The sequence below is a fragment of the Haematobia irritans genome, chromosome 1 (assembly GCF_050003625.1).
Source record: "Haematobia irritans isolate KBUSLIRL chromosome 1, ASM5000362v1, whole genome shotgun sequence".
Lineage (NCBI taxonomy): Eukaryota > Metazoa > Arthropoda > Insecta > Diptera > Muscidae > Haematobia > Haematobia irritans.
The window spans coordinates 103,474,088-103,497,408 of record NC_134397.1 but is presented as its reverse complement, the minus strand read 5'-3'; the positions used below and the strand labels follow the sequence as shown (position 1 = coordinate 103,497,408).

General features: G+C 36.0%; 3 protein-coding genes across 13 annotated transcripts in view; all 3 read right to left on the bottom strand.

Moving 5' to 3' along the window:
* The window catches only part of LOC142221528 (synaptic vesicle glycoprotein 2B-like), a 935,546-nt gene that overhangs the window by 769,345 nt on the left and 142,880 nt on the right, over window positions 1-23,321 (bottom strand). The gene's annotated exons all lie outside the window — the stretch shown is intronic.
* On the bottom strand, window positions 4,334-6,180 carry LOC142230051 (uncharacterized). Its single transcript, XM_075300679.1, has 3 exons — window positions 4,674-6,180; window positions 4,486-4,529; window positions 4,334-4,411 (listed from the first exon to the last, which is right to left on the bottom strand). The coding sequence occupies exons 1-3, from the start codon at window positions 6,178-6,180 to the stop codon at window positions 4,334-4,336; spliced, it is 1,629 nt and encodes a 542-aa protein (XP_075156794.1).
* Window positions 6,226-8,870, bottom strand: LOC142230049 (uncharacterized). Its single transcript, XM_075300665.1, has 3 exons — window positions 7,978-8,870; window positions 6,693-7,921; window positions 6,226-6,647 (listed from the first exon to the last, which is right to left on the bottom strand). The coding sequence occupies exons 1-3, from the start codon at window positions 8,868-8,870 to the stop codon at window positions 6,226-6,228; spliced, it is 2,544 nt and encodes an 847-aa protein (XP_075156780.1).

Below are 23,321 nucleotides of genomic sequence, written 5' to 3'. Positions count from 1 at the left end.
TTATTAGACAAAAAAGGTATGTATAGGTAATACATGGGGTCGCTTATATGTGGGCTATATACAATTATGAACTTGATATAGACCAATTTTTGTGTGATTAGGGAACTATTTATCTGAGGGCTATATATAACTATAGACCGATATGGACCTAGTTAGGCATGGTTGTTAACGGCCATATACTAGCACAATGTACCAAATTTCAACTGACTCGGATGAAATTTGCTCCTCCAAGTGGCTCCAAAACCAAATCTCGGGATCGGTTTATATTGGGGCTATATATGATTATAGACTGATATGGACCACTTTTGGCATGGTTGTTAAATATCATGTACTAAATTCACGTACCACATTTCAACCGAATCGGATGAATTTTGCTCTTCCAAGGGGCTTCGGAGGTCAAATCTGTGGATCGGTTTATATGGGGGCTATATATAATTATGGACCGATTTCGACCAATTTTTGCATGGGTGTTTGAGGCCATATATTAACACCACATATCAAATTTCAACCGAATCGGTTGAATTTTGCTCTTCCACGAGGCTCCGGAGGTCAAATCTGGGGATCGGTTTATATGGGGGCTATATATAATTATGGACCGATGTGGATCAAGTTTTGCATGGTTGTTAGAGGCCATATACCAACACCATGTACCAAATTTCAGCCGGATCGGATGAAATTTGCTTCTCTTATAGGCTCCGCAAGCCAAATCTGGGGATCGGTTTATATGGGGGCTATATATAATTATAGACCGATGTGGACCAATTTTTGCATGGTTGTTAGAGACCATATACTAACACCATGTACCAAATTTCAGCCGGATCGGGTGAAATGTGCTTCTCTTAGAGGGTCTGAAAGCCAAATTTGGGGGTCCGTCTATATGGGGGCTATACGTAAAAGTGGACCGATATGGCCCATTTGCAATACCATCCGACCTACATCAAAAACAACTACTTGTGCCAAGTTTCAAGTCGATAGCTTGTTTCGTTCGGAAGTTAGCGTGATTTCAACAGACGGACGGACGCACGGACTTGCTCAGATCGACTCAGAATTTCACCACGACCCAGAATATATATACTTTATGGGGTCTTAGAGCAATATTTCGATGTGTTACAAACGGAATGACAAAGTTAATATACCCCCATCCTATGGTGGAGGGTGTAAAAAAAAATTCGAATTACATGAAAGTGTAACATCATGAATGCCAGTGCTACAAGCGACCCTACAAATTCAATTAAGTGTTTAATTGAAAATTTTTCGGTGATAATTTTTTGTTTGTTGTGGGGAAATGACCAAATCAACAATTGAAAAAGATTATTTTCTTTAAAATGAATTATTAATACTGGTCCTAACATAAAATGTTGTCATTAGAATTGTTGTTGTGTCCTAGAAACCAGTTTCAAATAGTTATCACAGTAGTTGTTGTTGACTAGAAACAACCCATCAAAAAAGCGTCACCAAAAAAAGCAGTGAAAATGTTCTTTTTGGATCCGGAAGTGGTGCAAAATTGGGGCAGAAGCGATGAATTTAACATGGGCTTGTCATAGGACGTATGTCCACCATTTCAACAGCTTTTGCACCGAATTTGCATATCTTCTTAAGGTATAATCCGAATTCACTGTGTTCGGGGTTGAACTAATGAAAAGCTGGAAAGTGAAACTAATTTGCCTTTCGAAATTACAACACTTGAAGAAATTTTAGTTTTTAATATGAAATTCAGGAATATTTATTTTCAATTGTTTTAGTGTTTTTTGTAGTGTATTTTTAATGTAATTCTCATTTTAATTCATAATTTATTATTAGATTTAAGTTTTAAATTAGCAATTAGGTCTTAGATTAGAGGTTAGAGGTTTAAAAAATATTTACAAAGAGAATTCAATTTTCATTTATATGTAGGAAAGGGTGTAATTAGGGGTTACTTTTACTTTACAGGCAATGTACAATGGAATTGTGCAATATAGTTGTAATTAGAAATTATAAGTGTAATTTAGATATAACTTTTCGTGCAATATAGATTTAAGTCGAAATTTTAAAGTTTTATTTACAATGAATGTTTGGTGTTGTGATTTTGTTCTTGTTATTGATGAGGGTTTTGTTTGTGTCTCTCACTTGTACTTGATGGGTAATGGGATGATGGGTTGTTCGTGTCACTGTTCACTAAATGTCTTTATGTTTACCTGTAAATTAACTTTTGTTTTTAAGTGTTCACTTAAATGTTTGTTCTATTTCAAAGTTTATTTTATTTTCACAATGACTAATAATTCACTACACTTGTTACTTATCGCGGGGGGGTCGATTGTGCGTGCGCGTGTTGATTGTCGGTTCAAGACTGGCCTGTTGCCCTCTTGAGTGATGCTTAGTAGCCGATGCAAAGCTTAGCGACAAAACTACAAGCATCGATCAAAGGTCAACTTTCCAGGTAAACAAATAGAAAAACAAAAGGACACGACGATTAAAAATTATTTGTGCATCTACGCACAGTATTTCAAAACGAGTTCAAAGAAACTTTGAACATTCTGCCCCCCGCGAAAGAGTGTAGTTTACCTTACCTTACTGGTTGCTGACCTCGGTTGGACTACTGACTGGTCCCACGAAAACATAGCCCCAATCGGTGAGTTGGGCAAAAACTCTCCCAAGCCCCGTCTGTACGACGCCATCTCGCCGCAAGTAGGCATAAGCACTTGCGCCCACTTCGACCTCAATTGACTCATTGCCCCTTGGATCGATGTCGGCAAGCTCATGAGTCTCCATGTTTGAGGCAGGGTCATCAAGGATGGGGTCGGAGTATGGGCGTCACCAATGCTCTGAGTTTGTATACCAGACGACTTCCATAGTGTCGTGCGCGTAATCTAATTGTGGCAAACGTACGTCCATCCTTTTCCCTTGTTGGAATTCGAAGCCGGGTGACGGTCGATGCAGCGACTCTGGTATGGGTGGCAGCTTGGCATAAAAGAACCCTCACACTGGCCCAGTCCTCAGACTCCTCAGCCATCATATCCACCTGGGCTGTCGGAATAAAAAACGCTCTACCGGCGCTGGCGTATAACGTCCAAAGGTTTCTCGCAGCTGAGGAGCCCCATGCAACATCGTGTGGTGACGGAGGTTGCATTCCCGACACGCAGTGAGGACTGGGCAGTCCGGAGCCAGATGACTGCGCGCCAGGCAGTTACGGCAGTAGCTGCGGCGCTCCACAGTTTCATACCGCTGATATGGGGTCTGTCGGTGGAAGAAAGCGCACGATCTTATTGGATGGTCGTCCTGGCATAGACCACATGCGTACTGCCAGTGTGCAGGTCGGTGTCTACGATTGGGGCGAGAGGGTCCATTCGGTGATGGGTCGCGAACTGGTAATACTCCGGCCATTTATGTAACAAAAGTTTTGTGAGTACCGTGTTTTTTGATGAATTTGTGATATGCTAGTCAGTCCGAAAACAATTTTACTATTTTCGTTATGGGTCGGCTGAGCATACCGCTAGCGGTTCTAATGTCTACCACTCGAATATTTTTTTCAGCGCCTTCGTAGGTTTTGACAACCCTCCCTAGTTTCCATTCATTTGAAGGTAAGTGATCATCTTTTATAATAACTAAATCATCGACTGTAAGGTTTTGTTGTGGGTATTTTTATTTGTATCTACGATGTAATTCATTCAAATATTCCGATTTCCATCTTTGACAAAAATTCTGAGAAATAACTTTTAATCGTGTCCACCGATTGATTAATGTCACATTCCCTTCAGAAATATCGGATTCTGCTGGGGTCAATAATGGAGAACCTATCAGAAAATGTCCTGGGGTCAAAGGCTCTAAGTCTGAAGGGTCATCACTAGTTGGACTAATCGGACGTGAATTAAGACAAACCTCTATGCGGGCTAAAATAGTTGATAATTCGTCAAACGTAAAATTCATTTTTGGCATTGTTTTCCGAAGGTGGGTCTTGAACGATTTAACTCCCGCCTCCCACAGACCTCCCATATGGGAAGCCCCTGGAGGATTAAACTTCCATTCTAAATTTTGATGCGCGTGTCTTTGAACAGTAGTGTCTTGTATTGATTTCATAAAAGCGATCCTATCTTTTTTAATAAGTTCCGCGGCACCTATAAAGTTTTTCCCATTATCCGAGAATATTTTTTCTGGACACCCTCGTCTGCCTATAAAACGATCTAAAGCGGCTATGAAAGATTGGGTCGACAAATCACTAGTAGCTTCTAAGTGGATTGCGCGAGTCGAAAAACAAACAAATATACAGACATAACCCTTTGTAATAAGACAAGCTCGAGCAGTCAAACTTTTTATCCCAAAGGGTCCAGCAAAATCTACCCCCGTATTTTGAAAGGGTCTAGATAACATAGTGCGTTCTGGTGGCAGGGATGCCATAATTTGAGTTTGGGTCCGGTGTCGATGTATAGAACATATCCTACAATTGTGAATAACCTTTTTTACTAATTGTTTCACACGAAAAATCCAAAATTCCGATCGAATGACACGAACCATTAGTTGATTGCCACCGTGCATTGTGACCTTATGAACAAATTCTACAAATAAAAGAGCAAACCGAGAGTCGTATGGAATTAAGATAGGATGGCGTTCGCTATATGTAAGAGCCGGAGATTGAACTAAACGACCGTTTGATCTAAGCACTCCTTTTGAGTCGATAAATGGGTTAAACGATAAAATACTTCTGCTTGGCGAGAGTCGCTTCTTTTGGGTCAAAGCTAAATATTCTTCAGCAAAATAATGTTTTTGGGTAACGATGACTAGACGAGTTTTTATATCATTGAGTTCAGAGGAGGATATATCCTCCGACGCAATCCGAGACCGATTTGAACCTGTATTCCGCAAAAAACGCATTACATACGATAGCACTCGATAAGCGCGTGATAAAGACGAGAAACGGGTCAAAGGGTCTTCGAAAACAGTTGTCGCGAAAACTTTAACTTGTTTAGCTTCAAGATTCGTATCTGCGTTGAGTTGAGTTTTGGGCCACCGATCTCTGGGCAATTTCAACCATTCCGGCCCCGTCCACCACAAATGATGTTCTTTTAACTCATATGGTGAACAACCACGACTCGCGATATCGGCTGGGTTCGATTCAGAGTCCACGTGATTCCAGTTTTCATTACCGACGCTTTCTAAAATTTCGGAAACCCGATTTCCAACAAAAGTGTTCCAAGAACACGGCGGTTTACGAAGCCACGCTAAAACTATGGTGGAGTCAGTCCAGAAATGTGTCGTAAATTGCGTTATTTGTAGATTTGGAATAATTGCGTTAGCTAACTTTGATAACATAACCGCTCCGCATAACTCTAATCTCGGTAAAGAAATTTTCTTTATTGGAGCCACACGAGTTCTGGCTGCTAAAAGAAAAGTCTCTATTTGGTTTCCGATTTCTACTCGAATATAAAGCGTTGCAGCGTACGCGCTTTCCGACGCGTCACAGATACCGTGTATTTCGACCGCGCTTGAGGGTGAGAATCGAATCCATCTTGGTATAGATATAGTATTAATAGTCGGGCTATTTTTCACAAAATTTCTCCAATTCATAGTAGTTACGGGTCTTAATGTGTCATCCCACCCTATTTTATCTAACCAGACTTGCTGCATCACTAATTTGGCAACTATAATGATCGGAGCAAGCCAGCCACAAGGGTCGAAAAATTTAGCAATTGTCGATAAAACTTCGCGTTTAGTGAAAAGTTCTCTTTCTTCAACATTTGGCGCTTTAAATGAGAAAGAATCGGTCGCTACATTCCACCGAATGCCAAGGGTCTTGGTTGACGATCCTTCCGAAAGATCTAACCAATTGACAGGCAACAATAAATCAGGATGTAGATCATTTAATAGACGTGGGTCGTTAGAGGTCCATTTCCTCAACTCGAAACCAGCAGAGTCTAAAACAGATGTTAATTGTTTTCTAGCGGCGATGGTGTCTTCAATCGTGTGTCCACCCGCTAATACATCATCAACGTATAAATTTTCTTTGATTATTTTCGAGCCCAAAGGGTATGAGTCTTGTACATCTTCAGCTAATTGAAGCAGGGTTCTTATTGCCAAAAACGGTGCGCAATTTACGCCAAAAGTTACGGTTAACAATTCAAAATCTTCCACTGGATCATTTTCGGAGAATCGGAAAAGTATTCTTTGAAACGAAGCTTGATTTGGGTCTATTAATATCTGCCGATACATTTTTGTGACATCGGCGTTGAAAACGTATTTGAAAAAACGCCATTTTCAAATTTGTAACACCAAATCCTGTTGAAGAATAGGCCCTGTATGTAAAATATCGTTAAGACTCTTTTTATTTGAAGTAGGGCTTGATGCATTAAATACCACTCTAAGTTTGGTGGTCGTTCTATCTGGTTTAATAACTGCGTGGTGCGGTAAATAGTAATGAGGGGTCTTGTAAATATTTTGTGGATCAACTTTCCGCATGTGTCCCAATTGAAGATATTCCCTAATAGCAGCGTCGTATTCCGCCTTTATATCAGGGGTCCTGGCCAATTTCTTCTCCATTCTGTGAAATTGTGCAAGTGCGATGTTTCGAGATGCACCAATTTCTGCGCAACTTTTGAATGGTAGAGTCACTATGTATCTTCCCGCTTCATTACGTTTTGTCGTAGACTTGTAATTTGTTTCACAATAAATATCTTCAGCTGACCTCAAAATCTTTTTTGGGGTTTCTTCCACCTCCCAAAAACGTGTGATTATTTTTTCCAAAGATGAGGCAGCATGAAAAGCAAATTTCGTATTTGTCCCAATATTCTGTTGAATGGGTCCACCAACTATCCATCCAAATACAGTGTCTTGTGCCAATATTGAACCAAAAGATTTCATAGGAACATCATGAGTGTATATGAACGGTCCTATATCAAGCCCGATGAGCATATCAACGGGTCGACTATCAAAGAACTGCGGATCGGCTAATCTAAGATGCCGGAACTCATCAAACAATGTTCGATCAAGAGTATGCGCTGGTAAATTAGACGGAAGGGTCTTTAACACGGGTGCCCAAACCTCTAATTCAAAAGTAGGGTCTATGCGTGAACAAAGATTAAAAACACAAGCCTTTGTAGATGTCTCAGCAACTGTGTCACTCAAACCTGTGACGTGAACTAAATTCCTAACTGTAGGAAGTTGTAATTTGTTTTTGATTTTTTCAGAAATAAATGTTGATTGTGACCCAGGATCAATGATTGCCCTGGCGTCATATCTCTGTCCCTTTGATTCGATTTGAACGATTGCGGTAAACAAAAGTGTAGTTTCGGGTCGTGGAGTGGGTCTATCTTCTTGCAACGTGAGAGTCGTTATTCTAGGCGTTTCGTTAGTAGAAGTGGACTGTATACTAGATGAAATCGATGATTGAACTAGAGTGGAACAAGTGGCAGCACTTGCACTAGATTGTGCTCCACCTTGAACCTGATTAACAAATGTGTTGAGAGCGGCAGCACTTGTGCTAGGTTGTGCTCCGTCTCGTACTTGATGAACTAAAGTGTTGAGAGCAACAGCACTTGCACCAGATTGTGCTGCGTCTCGTGTGTATGTTGTGTTTGTAGGGGCAGAGCCAACATTGCCCTTATGTAACAGACTGTGGTGTCGCTGATTACATTCCCTACAACTATAACGACTTTTGCATTCCCGAACTCCATGATCGGCCAATAAACAATTGTAGCAAAGATGATTTTGTTTTGTTATTTGTATTCTGTCATTGGGTGACTTTTCCAAAAATTTGGGACAGTTTCGCAACAAATGATTTGTCCGACAAATTGGACAAACGCTTTCATTTTGTTTGCGACTAGGATTATTAATATTTTTCGAATTATAGTTGGCTTGTGAATTTATATTGAGTCTTGAACCCGAAGGATTATGTCTCTGAGTGACATTTGTATGAAAACTATTAACGCGATTCCCCCTTCTATCATTATCCGATCTTGATTGATTATGTTTCGAATTTTAATATTCCCCACCGATTCCAAAGTTTTAAACTTGTGTGACAGAAAATCGTCTAATTTCTGCCAACTTGGAAGTGTCGAACAATCGTCTAAACTGTTCTCAAATTCTTCCAAGAATGTACGAGGTAATTTTGTTGAAACAAGGTATACTAATATTGGGTCCCATTCTCCCGTGTCTACTAGTAAAGTTTCCAAAGTTTGTGTACAAGTGTTAATCGTGCGTTGTAATTTTTGTATCGTTGACGCGTTTTCAACTGATACTGTAGGCAAATTAAAGAGAATCCTAAGCTGTTCGTTAACTTGCATCCGTTTATTTTCGTATCTATTTTCTAAATTTCTCCATGCGATGTCGAAACCCTCATTAGTTAAGGGTACATTCGTTATAATTTCTCGCGCTTCTCCCGATGTTTTTTGGGTTAAATGGAATAATTTCTCGACTTTACTCAATCTTGGGTTATTTATGTAAATTGCAGCGAATAAATCTCTGAATGTAGGCCATTCGCTATACCCGCCCTTAAAAATGTCGGTGTCGCATGGTGGTAATCGTAAATTTGGGGTCGAATTTGGGTCTACTGCCAGATTTTGTGTCATTAATGATTCCCTAGCTAATTTTTCCTGATTCTCCCGTTCCTGCCGCGCCAAGATCTGTGTGTTGATCGTACTTAAACCTGTCTTATAGACGTCCATACCGTTTTTATAATGACCACGAAGCTTATCCTTATCTATAAGAGTCTCTCCCTCAACTGGAAACCTATCTCGACAATTCACATAAGCCCGCCTAACTTGGTCCCATAACGTATTTAGCTCCACTCGAGCCGCTTCCAACGCGTGTAAATCTTCGGTGGCCGCCTTAACAGATAAAACGCTCTCAACATCCACGAGATCATTTAAACAATTGGCAAATTTTTCTTTCAAGGTTCTATCCATAACGTATTTTAAACTTTTTTGCACCGGTCAAAAAACTAAAATATATTAAAAATCGCGAAAGGATCCAAAAACTAGTTTTATTCAGAAAAAGCACGAATTTTCTACAATTAACTATTTCAAAATCAAAATATCCTTTCAAACGGGACAAAATTTGTAGTGTCAAAAATATTTTATAATCAAGAAAAATTTAAAAAGAGTCAAATTTAACAAAAAAATTGAGTCAGTAGACAAAATGGGCCAAATGATGTAAAAACAAAAAAAATCCTCAAAATTTACGTTTACAACAAATGTTCCAACGAATTTCCCTAAAAAATCTCGAAAAAAAGTTTAATGAAAAAATTCCCCAAAACGCAAAAAATCAAAAAAAAAAAAACAGAAAATCAATATTTTGTTTAAAGCACGATGCTCAAGAATATTTGACTTTTAGCAATTTTGCAATACAAGTTAAAAGAAAAAAAATGAGCTGAAAATAAAATTGTTAAAAAATGTGTCAAAAATTTCAAAAACCAACTATCTCCTACCTTTTTGTGGGTCAGAGGGTCGTGTTATAGATAGATTGGTTTTGAAATAAAGGTTTATAAAAAATACAAAATATAAAAAATCAAAAAATTGTTTTCTTCAAAAAATCTTGAAATTATCACAGGTTGACTGGAGTGTAAAGTTGTTTCCTGGGTCTCTTTTTTACAGTGTACGGGAAATATAATGATAAAATTTCCACTTAAATTTTTCCAAATTCCAAAAAATCGAAAATAGATTTGATAAAAAATTCTACATTTTTACGAGTTTCTCAATTTGATTTTTTTTATGATTGAAAAAAACAAAATAAATTCAAATTTCGAGCAAAATTAAAATTTTTAAAATGTTTGTAATTTTTTCCAACTAGAATTGATGAGAAAAAAAATTCTTTTAGTGTAGCCGCTTTTTTCCAAAATTATTCTTCTTCCAGAATTTTTTCGCAAATTCCGTAATAACACATGTGTCCAAAGTTCTGTGTCATGAGCATATCACAAATTCCAATTTTTTTTACGGGTTATACAGTGTCTTTGCAACAACAAGCTCCCAACTATGAGCTCAGCAAAAAAAACTGTATACCAAAATCCAACAAAAAAATCAAAAAATTGGTACTCACTTTGAAGCTTTGTAAATTTGTGTGTATGTATATGTGTGTACAAACAAATGGCGTCTGCTACTTTCTGCAGGTGTGTTGTGTCGCTTTGTAGATCTGTTGAAGATTTTGTTGTGTCGCTAGGGACTGCTTTGTGTCGTGAAAACTGTAAATTTTATTGTTGGACAAAATGTAGTTTTTAAAAAACCGTTGTTACGGTTTTGTCCAAATTCACCAAAAAAATTTAAAAATTTAAAAAAAATTTAAAATTATTTGTGCCGCTACGCACAGTGTTTCAAAACGGGTTCAAAGAAACTTTGAACACACTGTTTTATGTGAATTAAAAAATTTTGTGATATTTTCTAAATAAATAATTTATCCATTCGTTTTGTTTTGTTATTGTTGGTTTTGTTCTTTAAGCATTGTTGTTGTTTTTTGTTTTTTTTTTTTTTATTTCAGCTTAAAACCATACATTGACTAAACTACAAGTGTAACTTAACCAACAGAGGAAAAGAATGTTTTGTCAAATTTATTTGGGCAAAGCCCTATAGACTGCAAGATGGTTGGTTGGACGCACGTTTCGGAATTACTACATTCCTCATCAGCATCCTCTACTTGCAGCAAAACTATCAACCAATTATCAGAATAAATTCAGGCAGTTCATTGAACCCAACAATGAACCACACTTTGACAAAATTTTAATAATTTGTACTATTTTATTAATTCTTATTCAGTGTTTAACTTATTTTAAACAAAAAAAGTTAAAAATACCCATTAAACATATGAAAAAGTCGAGATATAAAAAATTACATAAAGAACTTCGTCTGTAGTTATACTATAGAACATCTTTGGGAGGACATTTTTGGAAATGCTTTTAAAGTTGTTCCTTTAGAAGAACTTCCATATTTTTGCTGGGAAGACATTGTGTAATCGTTCACCAATCAGGTAAATTCACCAATGCCTCTAAACATAGGTTTAGATTTGTTGTTGCAGTAATTAGTAACAATTTGAAATCGAAAAGATTAAGTGATTGTAGCTATATGAGAAGATGATGCACTGTGATGGTGAAAAATGGTTCAACTTGGGAGAAATGATTCTCGTATGTAATTTTTATAAAAAATTATCATATAAGACCCAAATTGAATCATCTCGCCCAGCCAGATCTTACTAGAGACTAAGGAAATGTGGATTGGCCGACACTGAAACATATGTATAGTCAGGCTTGTTATGCTCTTTACAGACTATCAGTTATTCCGGACGGAATGTCGGTGTTTGTAAAGAATCTTATAGTGTGTCGGATCGATACGACTTGTCGGCGATGACTAAATAACCGGTAAATGTGTTATCGATCCCTTAAACATGCAGCAGTATCGATTATGCCTTCGGACTTAACTTATGATGTGCACAATATAAGGGATATGTTCGACGCGAGCACTGTCGTCCGGAATAACTGATAGTCTGTAAAGCGCATAAAATGCGTATTTGGCATTTTCATTTCAACAGCTTAATAATACCTATTTCATGTCCAATTAGCTTGCATTAAAATTGTAATAATATGAAAAGAAATTAATTTTATATTTCCAAAAAAATATATTATTTTAATCCGTTTAATATTGTTAAGGATGTGATATTTCTAGATTTAAGTGTATTTAAATTAATTTCCGTTAATTTAAAATTTCAAATTGTAACGATAGAATTACGTCATCCTTGTTAGAATCATCTTTATTTTCTAGGACTTTCCTAAACATCTTTCTCAATCGCTCATTGTAAAGTTATCTTCATTTATTGATGTAGTAATATGAGCATAACCATACGCAGTTAAATTACGAGATACTTGATAGGCAAAACTATGAGCGACATAAGCGACCAAGTGATTGTTCTAGATAGTTGTAGGCAAGTCTATGAATCTGATATGCGACATCTGCCAGCTACTAGTAGAATGTTCTAGACGGTTGTAGCCAAGACTATGAGCATAAGCCGATAAATATGTGCGATTTAATCGAGATGGTTGTAGGCCAGACTATCCAGAATTTTCGAAATCGTAATATCATGGTATATAAATGGGAGCCACCGTGGTGCAATGGTTAGCATGCCCGCCTTGCACACACAAGGTCGTGGGTTCGATTCCTGCTACGACCGAACACCAAAAAGTTTTTCAGCGGTGGATTATCCCACCTCAGTAATGCTGGTGACATTTCTGAGGGTTTCAAAGCTTCTCTAAGTGGTTTCACTGGAATGTGGAACGCCGTTCGGACTCGGCTATAAAAAGGAGGTCCCTTGTCATTGAGCTTAACATGGAATCGGGCAGTACTCAGTGATAAGAGAGAAGTTCACCAATGTGGTATCACAATGGACTGAATAGTCTAAGTGAGCCATGTTACATGGGGCTGCCACCTAACCAACCTATGGTATATAAATCCTTGGCGGAGGGAGCCGTCAAGTCAGTTGTAAGCTAAAACCCCAATAAACACAAACGTTTGAAAAATGCTAAATTTCAACAATTTTTCAAACCTTTTTTTAAAGGATTAGGGAAATATTGAAGTTGAGAAATTGTTGAGAAAATCGCGTTTTCAACAAAAAACAGACATTACCCTCAACAGTGAAATTCAACACATTAGCAATAATATCTCAAGTGTTATCCTCAAATTGAAATGCATCGCTACTCAATAATTTGTCAAACAATTTTCGATGCGAGTCAAATTCAAAATTAACATCGTTGCAAACACTTTTAAACCTAAATTTGTATAAATGATATCCCCACTTCAAATTGAAAGTCATAGCCAAAATTCTATGAATTTTGTATAATTTATTCATTTTCATCAAAATAAAATATATAATAATACACTACACTACATAATACACTACAATACCAATTGATAAATAATAATCTTATTAAACATATCAACAAATAAGAACCAAAAAAAACAACAAAACTTTAAATATCTTAAACATTATTAGTATACACTTTTGCGATTGATAATTCGATTTCCTTCTTTTTGGTGTCATAAAAAAGCATTAAAATTTATTAACCTGCGGGCAATTTGAAATTAGGAACGTACTGGACCGCGTGTTAGAATTGATTTCCAGCAGAAGGAATTCACAAAATATCAATTTTAAACTGATAATAGCATATGAATTAAACTGACGATGTGATGCACATTTTCATCCAGAAGTTGTTGATTTCAACAATTTGTTGTTTTTAACAATTTTAATTGGTTGCACTTGTAATGTTTCTGGAAACTTTTTCTTGTCGATAAGCCACTCATTTTTCATTGGTCAGCTTCTTAATGTTTGCAAGAATGTAGCGTCCAAAGATTTTAGTTTTCTGCAAAGAGATTTAAATTTAGTGACTTCTCTAAAGTGTTGATTTAATTTTTCATATTGGCGTACCAATTATTATAAACTATTTGAAGCAGTTCCAGTTAATTGTCCACCATTTTTTCATCGGTCAGCTTTTTAATGTTTTCAAAAACGTAGAATCCATAATTTTAGTTTTCTGCAAAGAGATATACATTTAGTAACTTCCTTAAAGTTTTATTTCATTTCTTATTTTCACTTACCTATTTTTATAAACTATTTGGTTATTTGTCTAAAATTTTCCATTTTTTTTTATTTCTTGCAATTGACCACGAACTTCATTGCACAAATAAGTATTGAAAACCACATGGTTTTTTCGTTGCATTTTAGGGTAGTGTTTTGTCAAAGTTTTCTCATATTATCTTCAACACCTTTTCAAAGACTTCGTCAACATTTTGGCAAATTGGAAGTAATTCGCAAACAATTTGAAGATGTATTGAAGATGAGCTATTTCAAGTCAAGTTGAATTTATGTTGAAAATTATATTTACCATCAAACTGAAAAGTTGTTGCATTTGAAAAACGCTCATCATGTGTTTATTGGGAATGCATACAGTACACATCGTAGAGCAGATAAGTGAAACCTACCAGTTAAGCGATTAAAATGTAGATCGTCGTTATTTGAAAAGAACTGTGCTTTTACTATCGGGTTATTGAACACACCTCAATATAAAAACGTAACAATTGGTGTCGGAAGTGAAATAACTAAACTAAAAATTGGAAGAAAAATTCGACGAAAATTCTAGAATTCTCAATGAAAAACTTCAAGGAATTTCTGAAAGCATGGAGAATTGGATATGAAAGTTTTTTTCCGTCGATGAGAAAATTGTGGTTCACGACGAGAAACTTCTACACCTGGAGAAAAAAAGGGCCGACCTGGAAATAAAGATATAAAATGTGCAACATATGCGTCACAAAAGGCTACTTGCACAAGAGACTGCGAGATTGCTGGCACGACCTCAAATGCATAAGGTACGCAGAGTGGAGACCCAGCAAGATGAATCAAAATCCGTGATTGAATCAGTAAAAGAAGCTGTTAAGCAGGCTATGTCGGAAATAAAAAAGGATGCAAATAAATCCAGAATGAAATTTTATAACTGTGATAAGCCCAGACATCTTGCTCGAGAATGTAAGGCACGAAGTAAGCTATCAAGATCGAAATCGCCATCCACATCAAACAATAGCCAAAAATGAGTGAACCCACAGTGTGTGTCACCTTTAAACTAAATCGAGCTAGTTCGGCGGGGCAAGAGCTGGCTCCCACATATGATGGCCCCACAATCTCTATAGCACTAGTTCAACAGAAAAATAACAATTTGACTATTGCGGGTGGTATTAATGGCGATAAGCGTACTTTGACGTTAGATATTTACTTGTGCATCGAAATTAAAGGTGTGCGCGTCTGAAATTTTACTCACACTCACGCACATTCACGAAGCAAAATGTTTATTCACGCACGCTCACGCCCAATACGTGTGGTAGCCAATCCCACTCACGCACATTCACGAAATGAAAACCAGTATTCACGCACGAACTACTTTTAAAAACTCACGCTTACGCACGATTCACGACAATTCACGTGATTCACGACAAATTCACGATATTTTCCAAACGGAAATTTCAAAAATAGAATATAGTTCGAGAGTTAAATTAATTTCAATTAACATACGAGTATGAATTAAATCTTAATTTTTTTCGTGAGCGTGATTTTGCAGAAATTTTATTCACGCATATTCACGAACCGATTTTATTTCTCACGCACGATATATTTATTTTAGTCCCATTCACGAGAGTTGCTTTGGATTTTGTTCACGACTCACGTGATTCACGCGTATCACGAGAATTTCGAGTCACGCGCACACCTCTAATCGGAATCTATCATTAGATTTGATTTAGTAAAAGGGAAAGTTACACCCCTCATTGGAGTCAGACTACGTACGGCTACAGGGGAACCAGCAACCGCATATGGAAAGGTTCCTGTAAAGTTAACCATTGCAAACAAATCCGGTGAATATGAATTCATTGTGGCCGATGTAGTGGACGAAGTTATAATTGGAGCAGATTTTATGATTGCTTTTGGTCTCAACCTGGATATGAAACGTCGTGTATTGACCTGGTGCCATATCGAAATACCGGTAAACGTGGGCTATAGTGAGAATACACCTGTCAGATGATTGACGACGAGCCAGCCAGAGTCAATACCACCAAATGCCAAAGCAATTATATAGGTTTCTATGAATAGAGATTGTGAAGTCGGTCAATTGTGGGTTGTTGAACCAGCAGAAAACAAAAACGACAACATCTTGATAGCAAACGCTATGGTAACAACAAATGAAGAGGGACTTATTCCAGTTCAAGTTTTGAATTTATCTGACCATCAAGAGAATATTGGAAAATTTTCTGACATTGGCAAATATACTCCTGCCGAAACAATAGTTGTGGAAAAACGCCTCTGTCTTTGCTTTTGAGAAGAGAAATCAAGGAAGAACATCTGTGGTGAAGCATGAAATAAATACTACAGAGCAAAGACCAATAAAACATGCCCCAAGAAGTGTTTCACGGGCAAAACGAGATGAGGTTCATAAGCTCGTTAAAGAAATGGAGGAAAGTGGTGTGATCGAGCCGTCATCAAGTCCTTGCTGCACACCAGTTGTACTAGTCAAAAAGAAAGATGGAAGCACCCGATTTTGCGTTGACTACAGAAAGTTAAATGATGTCACCAAGAAAGACAGTTATCCACTTCCACGCATTGATGACACGTTGGACACACCAACCGGAACAACATGGTTTTCCACGCTTGACTTGCAGAGTGGCTAGATTTAGATTTAGATTTTTTTTTTTTAGATTTAGATTTAGGGGTTCTTTATTAATTCAAAATTTTACAAAAATAAATATGAAAATACATCAATTAGTATATATTTTTCAATTAGATTAATAAAGACAAAATAGTATTTGACAATGTTTCTTGTGAAACGTCTGTCTCTTCTTGTATTTCTTAGTTTCAATTAAATTCGTGTATCAAAAATTGCCTATAATTCATTGCATTTTTTATATAGTTTACTAAGTTTTGCCAGCCATTATCATCATGTCCATTTAATATACATATAATTTCATATTCGTTTAAAACAGGTTTACGGAAATAAGCAACTCTAAATTCTTTGAAAACAGGACAAATTCCTAGGAAGTGCTGAATATTTTCCACAGCATGTGTTATTCTATGGCTCGTATGGATAGAACTAATGGAGGTTCCAGAGACATAACCAAGGACTTAGTAAGTATTCTATCTAAACAAAGGAACGGTGTATCAATCTGTCACATTAACGCGCAGAGTTTAGCGAATAAGATAGACGAATTCAGATACATATTTGAGGATACGGGTACTGACATTATATGCATCTCAGAGACCTGGTTAAGCTCATCCATTCCCAATGGATTGATAAATTTAAGGGGATAATCCGTGTTCAGATATGATAGGGAAAGCCGTGGAGGAGGGGTCGCAATATTTGTGAGGAATACCTTGAAGGCAAAGTTTCGTACGAAATCTACCAGCGATGAGAGAATAGAGTATGTATTTGTTGAACTTGTGTCTACTTCAAGGAAGATTTTAGTTGGATGTTGTTATCGACCCAATAATACGATAAGTATGGATCAGTTTCAGATTAAATTAGGATCCATTACATTGGGGTATGAAGACGTAATTATTACCGGTGATTTTAATTCGAATATTCTCGTCAATTCCACATTAACAGATAATATGTTGGCTATTGGGTTATATACACCTAATAATACGAATCCGACACATTTTTCTTCCTCTTCTAATACTCTTCTGGACTTGTTCTTTGTAAATAATTTGTCTGACGTCCTCCTATACGACCAGATTTCGGCTCCTTGTTTCTCGAAACACGACCTTATATTCCTGTCTTATAATCTTGAATTACAGAAGGATCAGATCGAATACACGTACCGTGATTTTCGTAATTTGAATTATATTGGACTGCAGGATATGTTTGGACAAATAGATTGGCATGGCATGTATGGACTCATATCTGTTGACCAGCAATTCGATTTTTTGCGAAATGCTATATGTGATCTATATAACGCAACTGTGCCTATTAAGAGGATCAAAGTGAAATCAGGTACTAAACCATGGTTTAACGACACGATTAAGACTGCTATTAGGGAAAGGGATATTGCATACTCACGATGAAAGCGCTTTAGATTACCACATCTTCTAGAGGAGTATCGATCGGCGCGGAGAATAGCAAACAGAAACATCAATGCGGCGAAGACTGAATATTACTCTATGCGTTTCAAATCTGCTTTAGATTCCAGGGAAAAATGGAGACATCCTTCTATAACACGGATGACGGCATAGGAGGAATCTTATCTGAGAGGAACGATTTCGAGTTCAGGTGCGTACCCAAGATGAGGTCATAGAGAGTTTTTTCATGGTTAAGTCGAATGCTATTGGCCTGGATGGAATGGACCCCAGGTTTATACGAATACTACTCCCTCAACTTATACCTCTTTTCACCTACTTATTTAACACAATTCTGACCTCCAATACTTATCCGACGATATGGAAGCATGCAAAGATTATTCCTATACCGAAATCTAATTCAGAGTCACGACCCATTGCTATTTTGTGTTATGTTTCTAAAGTGTTCGAAAAGATTTTACATAAGCAGATATATGATTATCTTCTTCGCGGTAACTTGTTATCTGAAAGGCAGTCTGGTTTCCGCAGAGATCAAAGTTGTGTGAGTGCACTGATCGAAGTATCGGAGTCAATTAGGAGAAATATTGATGAGAACCATGTTAGTTTTCTTGTACTCTTAGATCACTCAAAGGCTTTCGATACTGTTGATCACAAAATGTTATGTCTAAAACTTCAAAGATTTTTCAATTTCTCACCTACTGCTACCTCTCTCATAACTTCCTATCTTAACAATCGGTTACAGACGGTTTACACCAGAGATACTTATTCATTGCCATTACCAGTTACGAAAGGGGTTCCACAGGGTTCTATAAATGGACCTCTATTATTTTGCATGTACGCAAATGACCTCCCTCTAGAAATAGTCCATAGTCAGATACTTATGTATGCAGACGACATACAAATCTTTTTAAGTAGTCCGGTAGGTGATACTAGTGAGTATTTGGGGAAACTTAACCACGACCTTGATCGTGTGTTTCGATGGGCAACAGCAAATGGTCTGCTACTAAATCCACAAAAGTCTAAATGTTTGATTATACACAAGAATAGAAGGTTCTCTTTGTCCAATGCTGACATTATGTTGAATGGTCAAAAAATCGATGTAGTCACTAGTGCTAAGAATCTTGGAGTAGTATTCAATAGCACATTGAGTTGGTCAAGTCATGTAAACACAGCCGTTGGACAAACATATGCAAAACTACGTGCTTTATGGGTTACTCATTCCTACACACCAGTCAATATTCGACTTCTCCTGGTGAAAAGTCTTTTGTTACCGGGTTTAATTTACGGATCTGAACTCTTCGCGAATTGTGACTCCGTGAGCAAAAATAGACTTAACGTGGCATTCAATAGTATAGTTCGTTATGTGTATGGGTTACGCAGGACCGATCATGTTTCGCATGTTACAAACTCCCTCTTTGGCTTTAGTTTTAATGCCCTGCTTAATGTCAAATCGTTAGTATTTCTACATAAATTGATTTACAAACGGAAACCCAGCTATCTCTATGATAAAATTCGGTTTACCAGATCTGATAGAAATAGGAATATAATACCCTTTATAAGGACAAGTCTTGTATCCGAATGGCAGTTCTTTATTGGCACAATAAGTCTCTGGAACACTCTACCACCCGATATACAATGCATCAGCAGCGCATCATCTTTTAAGAAGAGTATTCAAAATTTATTTCAAAATTAGAATATTTATCATTAAAAATTTGCTTGTATATATAATATAGTATCACAATTTCAATTTCAATCATCAATAATACAATGCAATTGAATATTAAAAGTAATTTCTATATATATATATATATATATATATATATATATATATATATATATATATATATATATATATATATATATATATATATATATATATATATATATATATATATATATATATATATATATATATATATATATATATATTTTTTTTTTTTTTTTTTTTTTCTATTATTATTAATACAATTTTTATTTATTCTAATTTTAATTTATTTTCTTTTTATCTTTAAATTTAATTATTGTACTTATTATTAATCGGAGATGTTTTAACATTTATAATCCTGCACTGTAATTATAAGATTTTAATCTTGTTGTGTAGGTACTCAATAAAATGAAATGAAAATGAATGTGTATTGCAAAGGGTGCATTGTTGTTCTGTCTAATCTACACCATTCTTATTTGCGTTCAAGTTTAAAACTCCGCTTCGCGCCTTAAAAATCCAGATCATGCTATCGGTTGAAAAATCATACGTCAAATATGACAACCCTCTGTTGTAATTTAGGTACTTATAAAAACGTTCACTGGAGTTCTTCTCGTGTATATTATTTCGGAAATTAAATAATTGTAGTTCCGTCAATATGTTGCTGCTAAACGAGTGCCAATGGGCTGCAATATTTCCAAGGTCAGGCCATAATATATTCATATCATTGGCTTTACCTTTGAGTTCATTTACCCAAAATATTTTTCGATTTAAGAGAATATTTGTTAACAGTTTTGGCAACCTGCTTTCTGAATATTGAGTCAAAATTTTGCTTATGTATATTCGTTAAAGCATATTCGTTTAAAACAGGTTTCCGGAAATAAGCAACTCTAAATTCTTTGAAAACAGGACAAATTCCTAGGAAGTGCTGAATATTTTCCACAGCATGTGTATTGCAAAGGGTGCATTGTTGTTCTGTCTAATCTACACCATTCTTATTTGCGTTCAAGTTTAAAACTCCGCTTCGCGCCTTAAAAATCCAGATCATGCTATCGGTTGAATAATCATCCGTCAAATATGACAACCCTCTGTTGTAATTTAGGTACTTATAAAAATGTTCACTGGAGTTCTTCTCGTGGATATTATTTCGGAAATTAAATAATTGTAGTTCCGTCAATATGTTGCTACTAAACGAGTGCCAATGGGCTGCAATATTTCCAAGGTCAGGCCATAATATATTCATATCATTGGCTTTACCTTTGAGTTCATTTACCCAAAATATTTTTCGATTTAAGAGAATATTTGTTAACAGTTTTGGCAACCTGCTTTCTGAATATTGAGTCAAAATTTTGCTTATGTATTTCAGATGTAGATTTAACGTATACATGTGCCGCAGTCTCTAACATAAGCACGTAATTTGGCGTATTCTTGGGTAATTTTAATATTTTCTTTAATAAAAAGCGTTGTTGTTTATCTACATCATCAAAATAGTTATATCCCCATGTCTGCGCTGCATAGCTTTGTATAGACCTAAATACCGCTAGGAAAACTTTCAATTTCATTTGCAGGTTAATATTATTGTTATTCATAACTTTGGACCACGCCGTATTTAAAGCATTCTTTGCTTGCATAGTTCTCTTTTCAACATGCCTTTGAAAACTAAGTTTTGGAGTGAAAACCATTCCCAGGTAGTTGAACTCTGAGGTTGTGTTCACTTCTTCTCCATTGAACCACCATTTTTCATTTCTGTTCAACTTTTCACCTCTTCTAAATACCATCATATAGAATTTCGCTTTATTGACAGTAAGATTCCACATTTTACAATATTGTTCGAGATTATTCATCATTTGTTGCATTATATGAATATCATCAGCTAAGATTACAATATCATCCGCATACAGTAATACTCTTATATTTATATCATCACAATTTAGTCCACCTTTTAGATAGTCATGCAAATCATTAACATAAAGAGCAAACAGTAGTGGTGACAGTAAGAATCTTTGTTTCACTCCAGTTTTTGTATCAAAGTACTCTGACAATCCTTCGCCAGTCCATACAGCATATTGTGTGTTAGAATATATGTTCTTTATGAGGTTTACTAGATTGTACGATACACCCATTTGAAATAATTTATATATTAAGGCCTGCCTGGATACGTTGTCAAAAGCTGCCTTGAAATCTACAAAATATGCCTACACTTTCTTCTTTTCCTCAAACTTAATGCTTACAATAGCCGATAAGATGTAGATATTATCATTAGTAGAGTATCCTCTTCGAAACCCAGCTTGATACTCTTGCAAAATACCTTCAGTTTCTGCCCAACACATTAGCCTTTCATTTAATATACCCATCATTATCTTTGCAACACAATTCGAAAATGCTATTCCTCTATAATTACCCGGATCATCATAAGTTCCTTTCTTGTGTATAGGGTATATAATTGTTTTAATGGATGTTTCATCAACATCCCCACTTTCCACAATTTTATTATATCTCCTTAGTAACAATTCATTAAAATTTTCGGTAGCGTTCATGAAAAACTCATAAGGCACTCTATCTTCGCCTGGAGCTTTATTAGCTTTCATCTTTTTGAGGGTAGATTTTAATTCAGCTAATGCTATAGGTCTATCCAATAGTTCAACACTTTGACAGGGGGGAGCATAATATATCTGCGTAACCGTTACTGTGGGATTTAACAATTGCTCAAAGTATTCTTTGAAGCTGCAAGCCGATATGTTATTGCTGATTTGAGGCCGTTGGTTTCTTAAATCATTAATACACTTCAACCAGTCCTTCGGATTACTTGCAGTATGCATTTTCTCGATTGCCTTTTGGATATGTTCTTCTTTACTGAATTTGCAAATTTGTTTATACGCTTTTTGTGCCTCCAAATACTTGTCCTTATCCCGTATATCATTTGTGTTTCTATATGTTTTTAGCAATTGAAAGCTCTGTTCTCTTGCACTGTTGCACCTTACATTGTACCATTTCTGCTTGGGAATGAAGGTATTCTGCCGAATTTCGTTTTTACCATAAGCACATATAATTAAATCTGTAAGATCACTCAAGATCACATTTCTTCCTTCATTTTTCAATACATTAGTATTACATTGTAATCTATTTTGGTATTGAATCATTTTGTTCTCATTCCATCTCAATTTTGGTAGGAGTTCTCTATTTTTAGTTCTAGATGTTAAATCGTAAACATTCATAACTACTATAATGGGCATATGGTCAGACCTACTCACGTTCTCTACTCTGAATGATTGTATTTTTGGTGTAAGCCATGAATTGCTAAGCCAATTCATGGCTTACACCAAACAAGTCATTAACCGATTCTCCCACAGAACTTATATATGTTAAACTCCCTTTTTCATCACCTTTGGTTCTTCCATTTAGTATAAGCATATTGTTGTCTGTCATGAACTCAATAACTAATTTTCCTTGACGGTTTATTAAGGTATCCATTGAATTTATAATCTCCAGTCCAGCTTCAAAATTTTCATCATAAATATTTTCCAATTCTTGTTGATATGTGCCAATTCTTGCGTTCAAATCGCCAATAACTATTGGGTTTACTACATTATTATTTAGAAAAATGTTTCCTATAGTCTCAAACTGAATATCCCAGCAAGCAGGTCTTATGTACATGGGAACTAAAGTGAAACATAATTCTTCTGTTGAAATTTTAACAAAATCCACTCCTTCAATTTTGGAACAGTTTGTATTTATACCAGTATTCCTCAATTTTGTACTTATGCCTATTAAAAGACCTCCTGATGCTCTTCCATACCCATTATACTTTTTTGCTGCTGTAAATATACATTTATATCCTTGAAAATACTTCCTTGCGCCTTCATATTGATCTTCCATTAAATGATTCTCAACCAAAATAAATATTTCGACCTTCTTGATATAGTTAAAAAAGCTAGAATAAATATATTTGTTTTCCAATCCGTTAACATTATACGACATAATCGATGTATAGTGGTTTAAAATTGATTTGTTTTGTTTTTTCAATTTTTTGACTCAGTAAAATCTTGTGACAACTCGTTTATTGCATCAC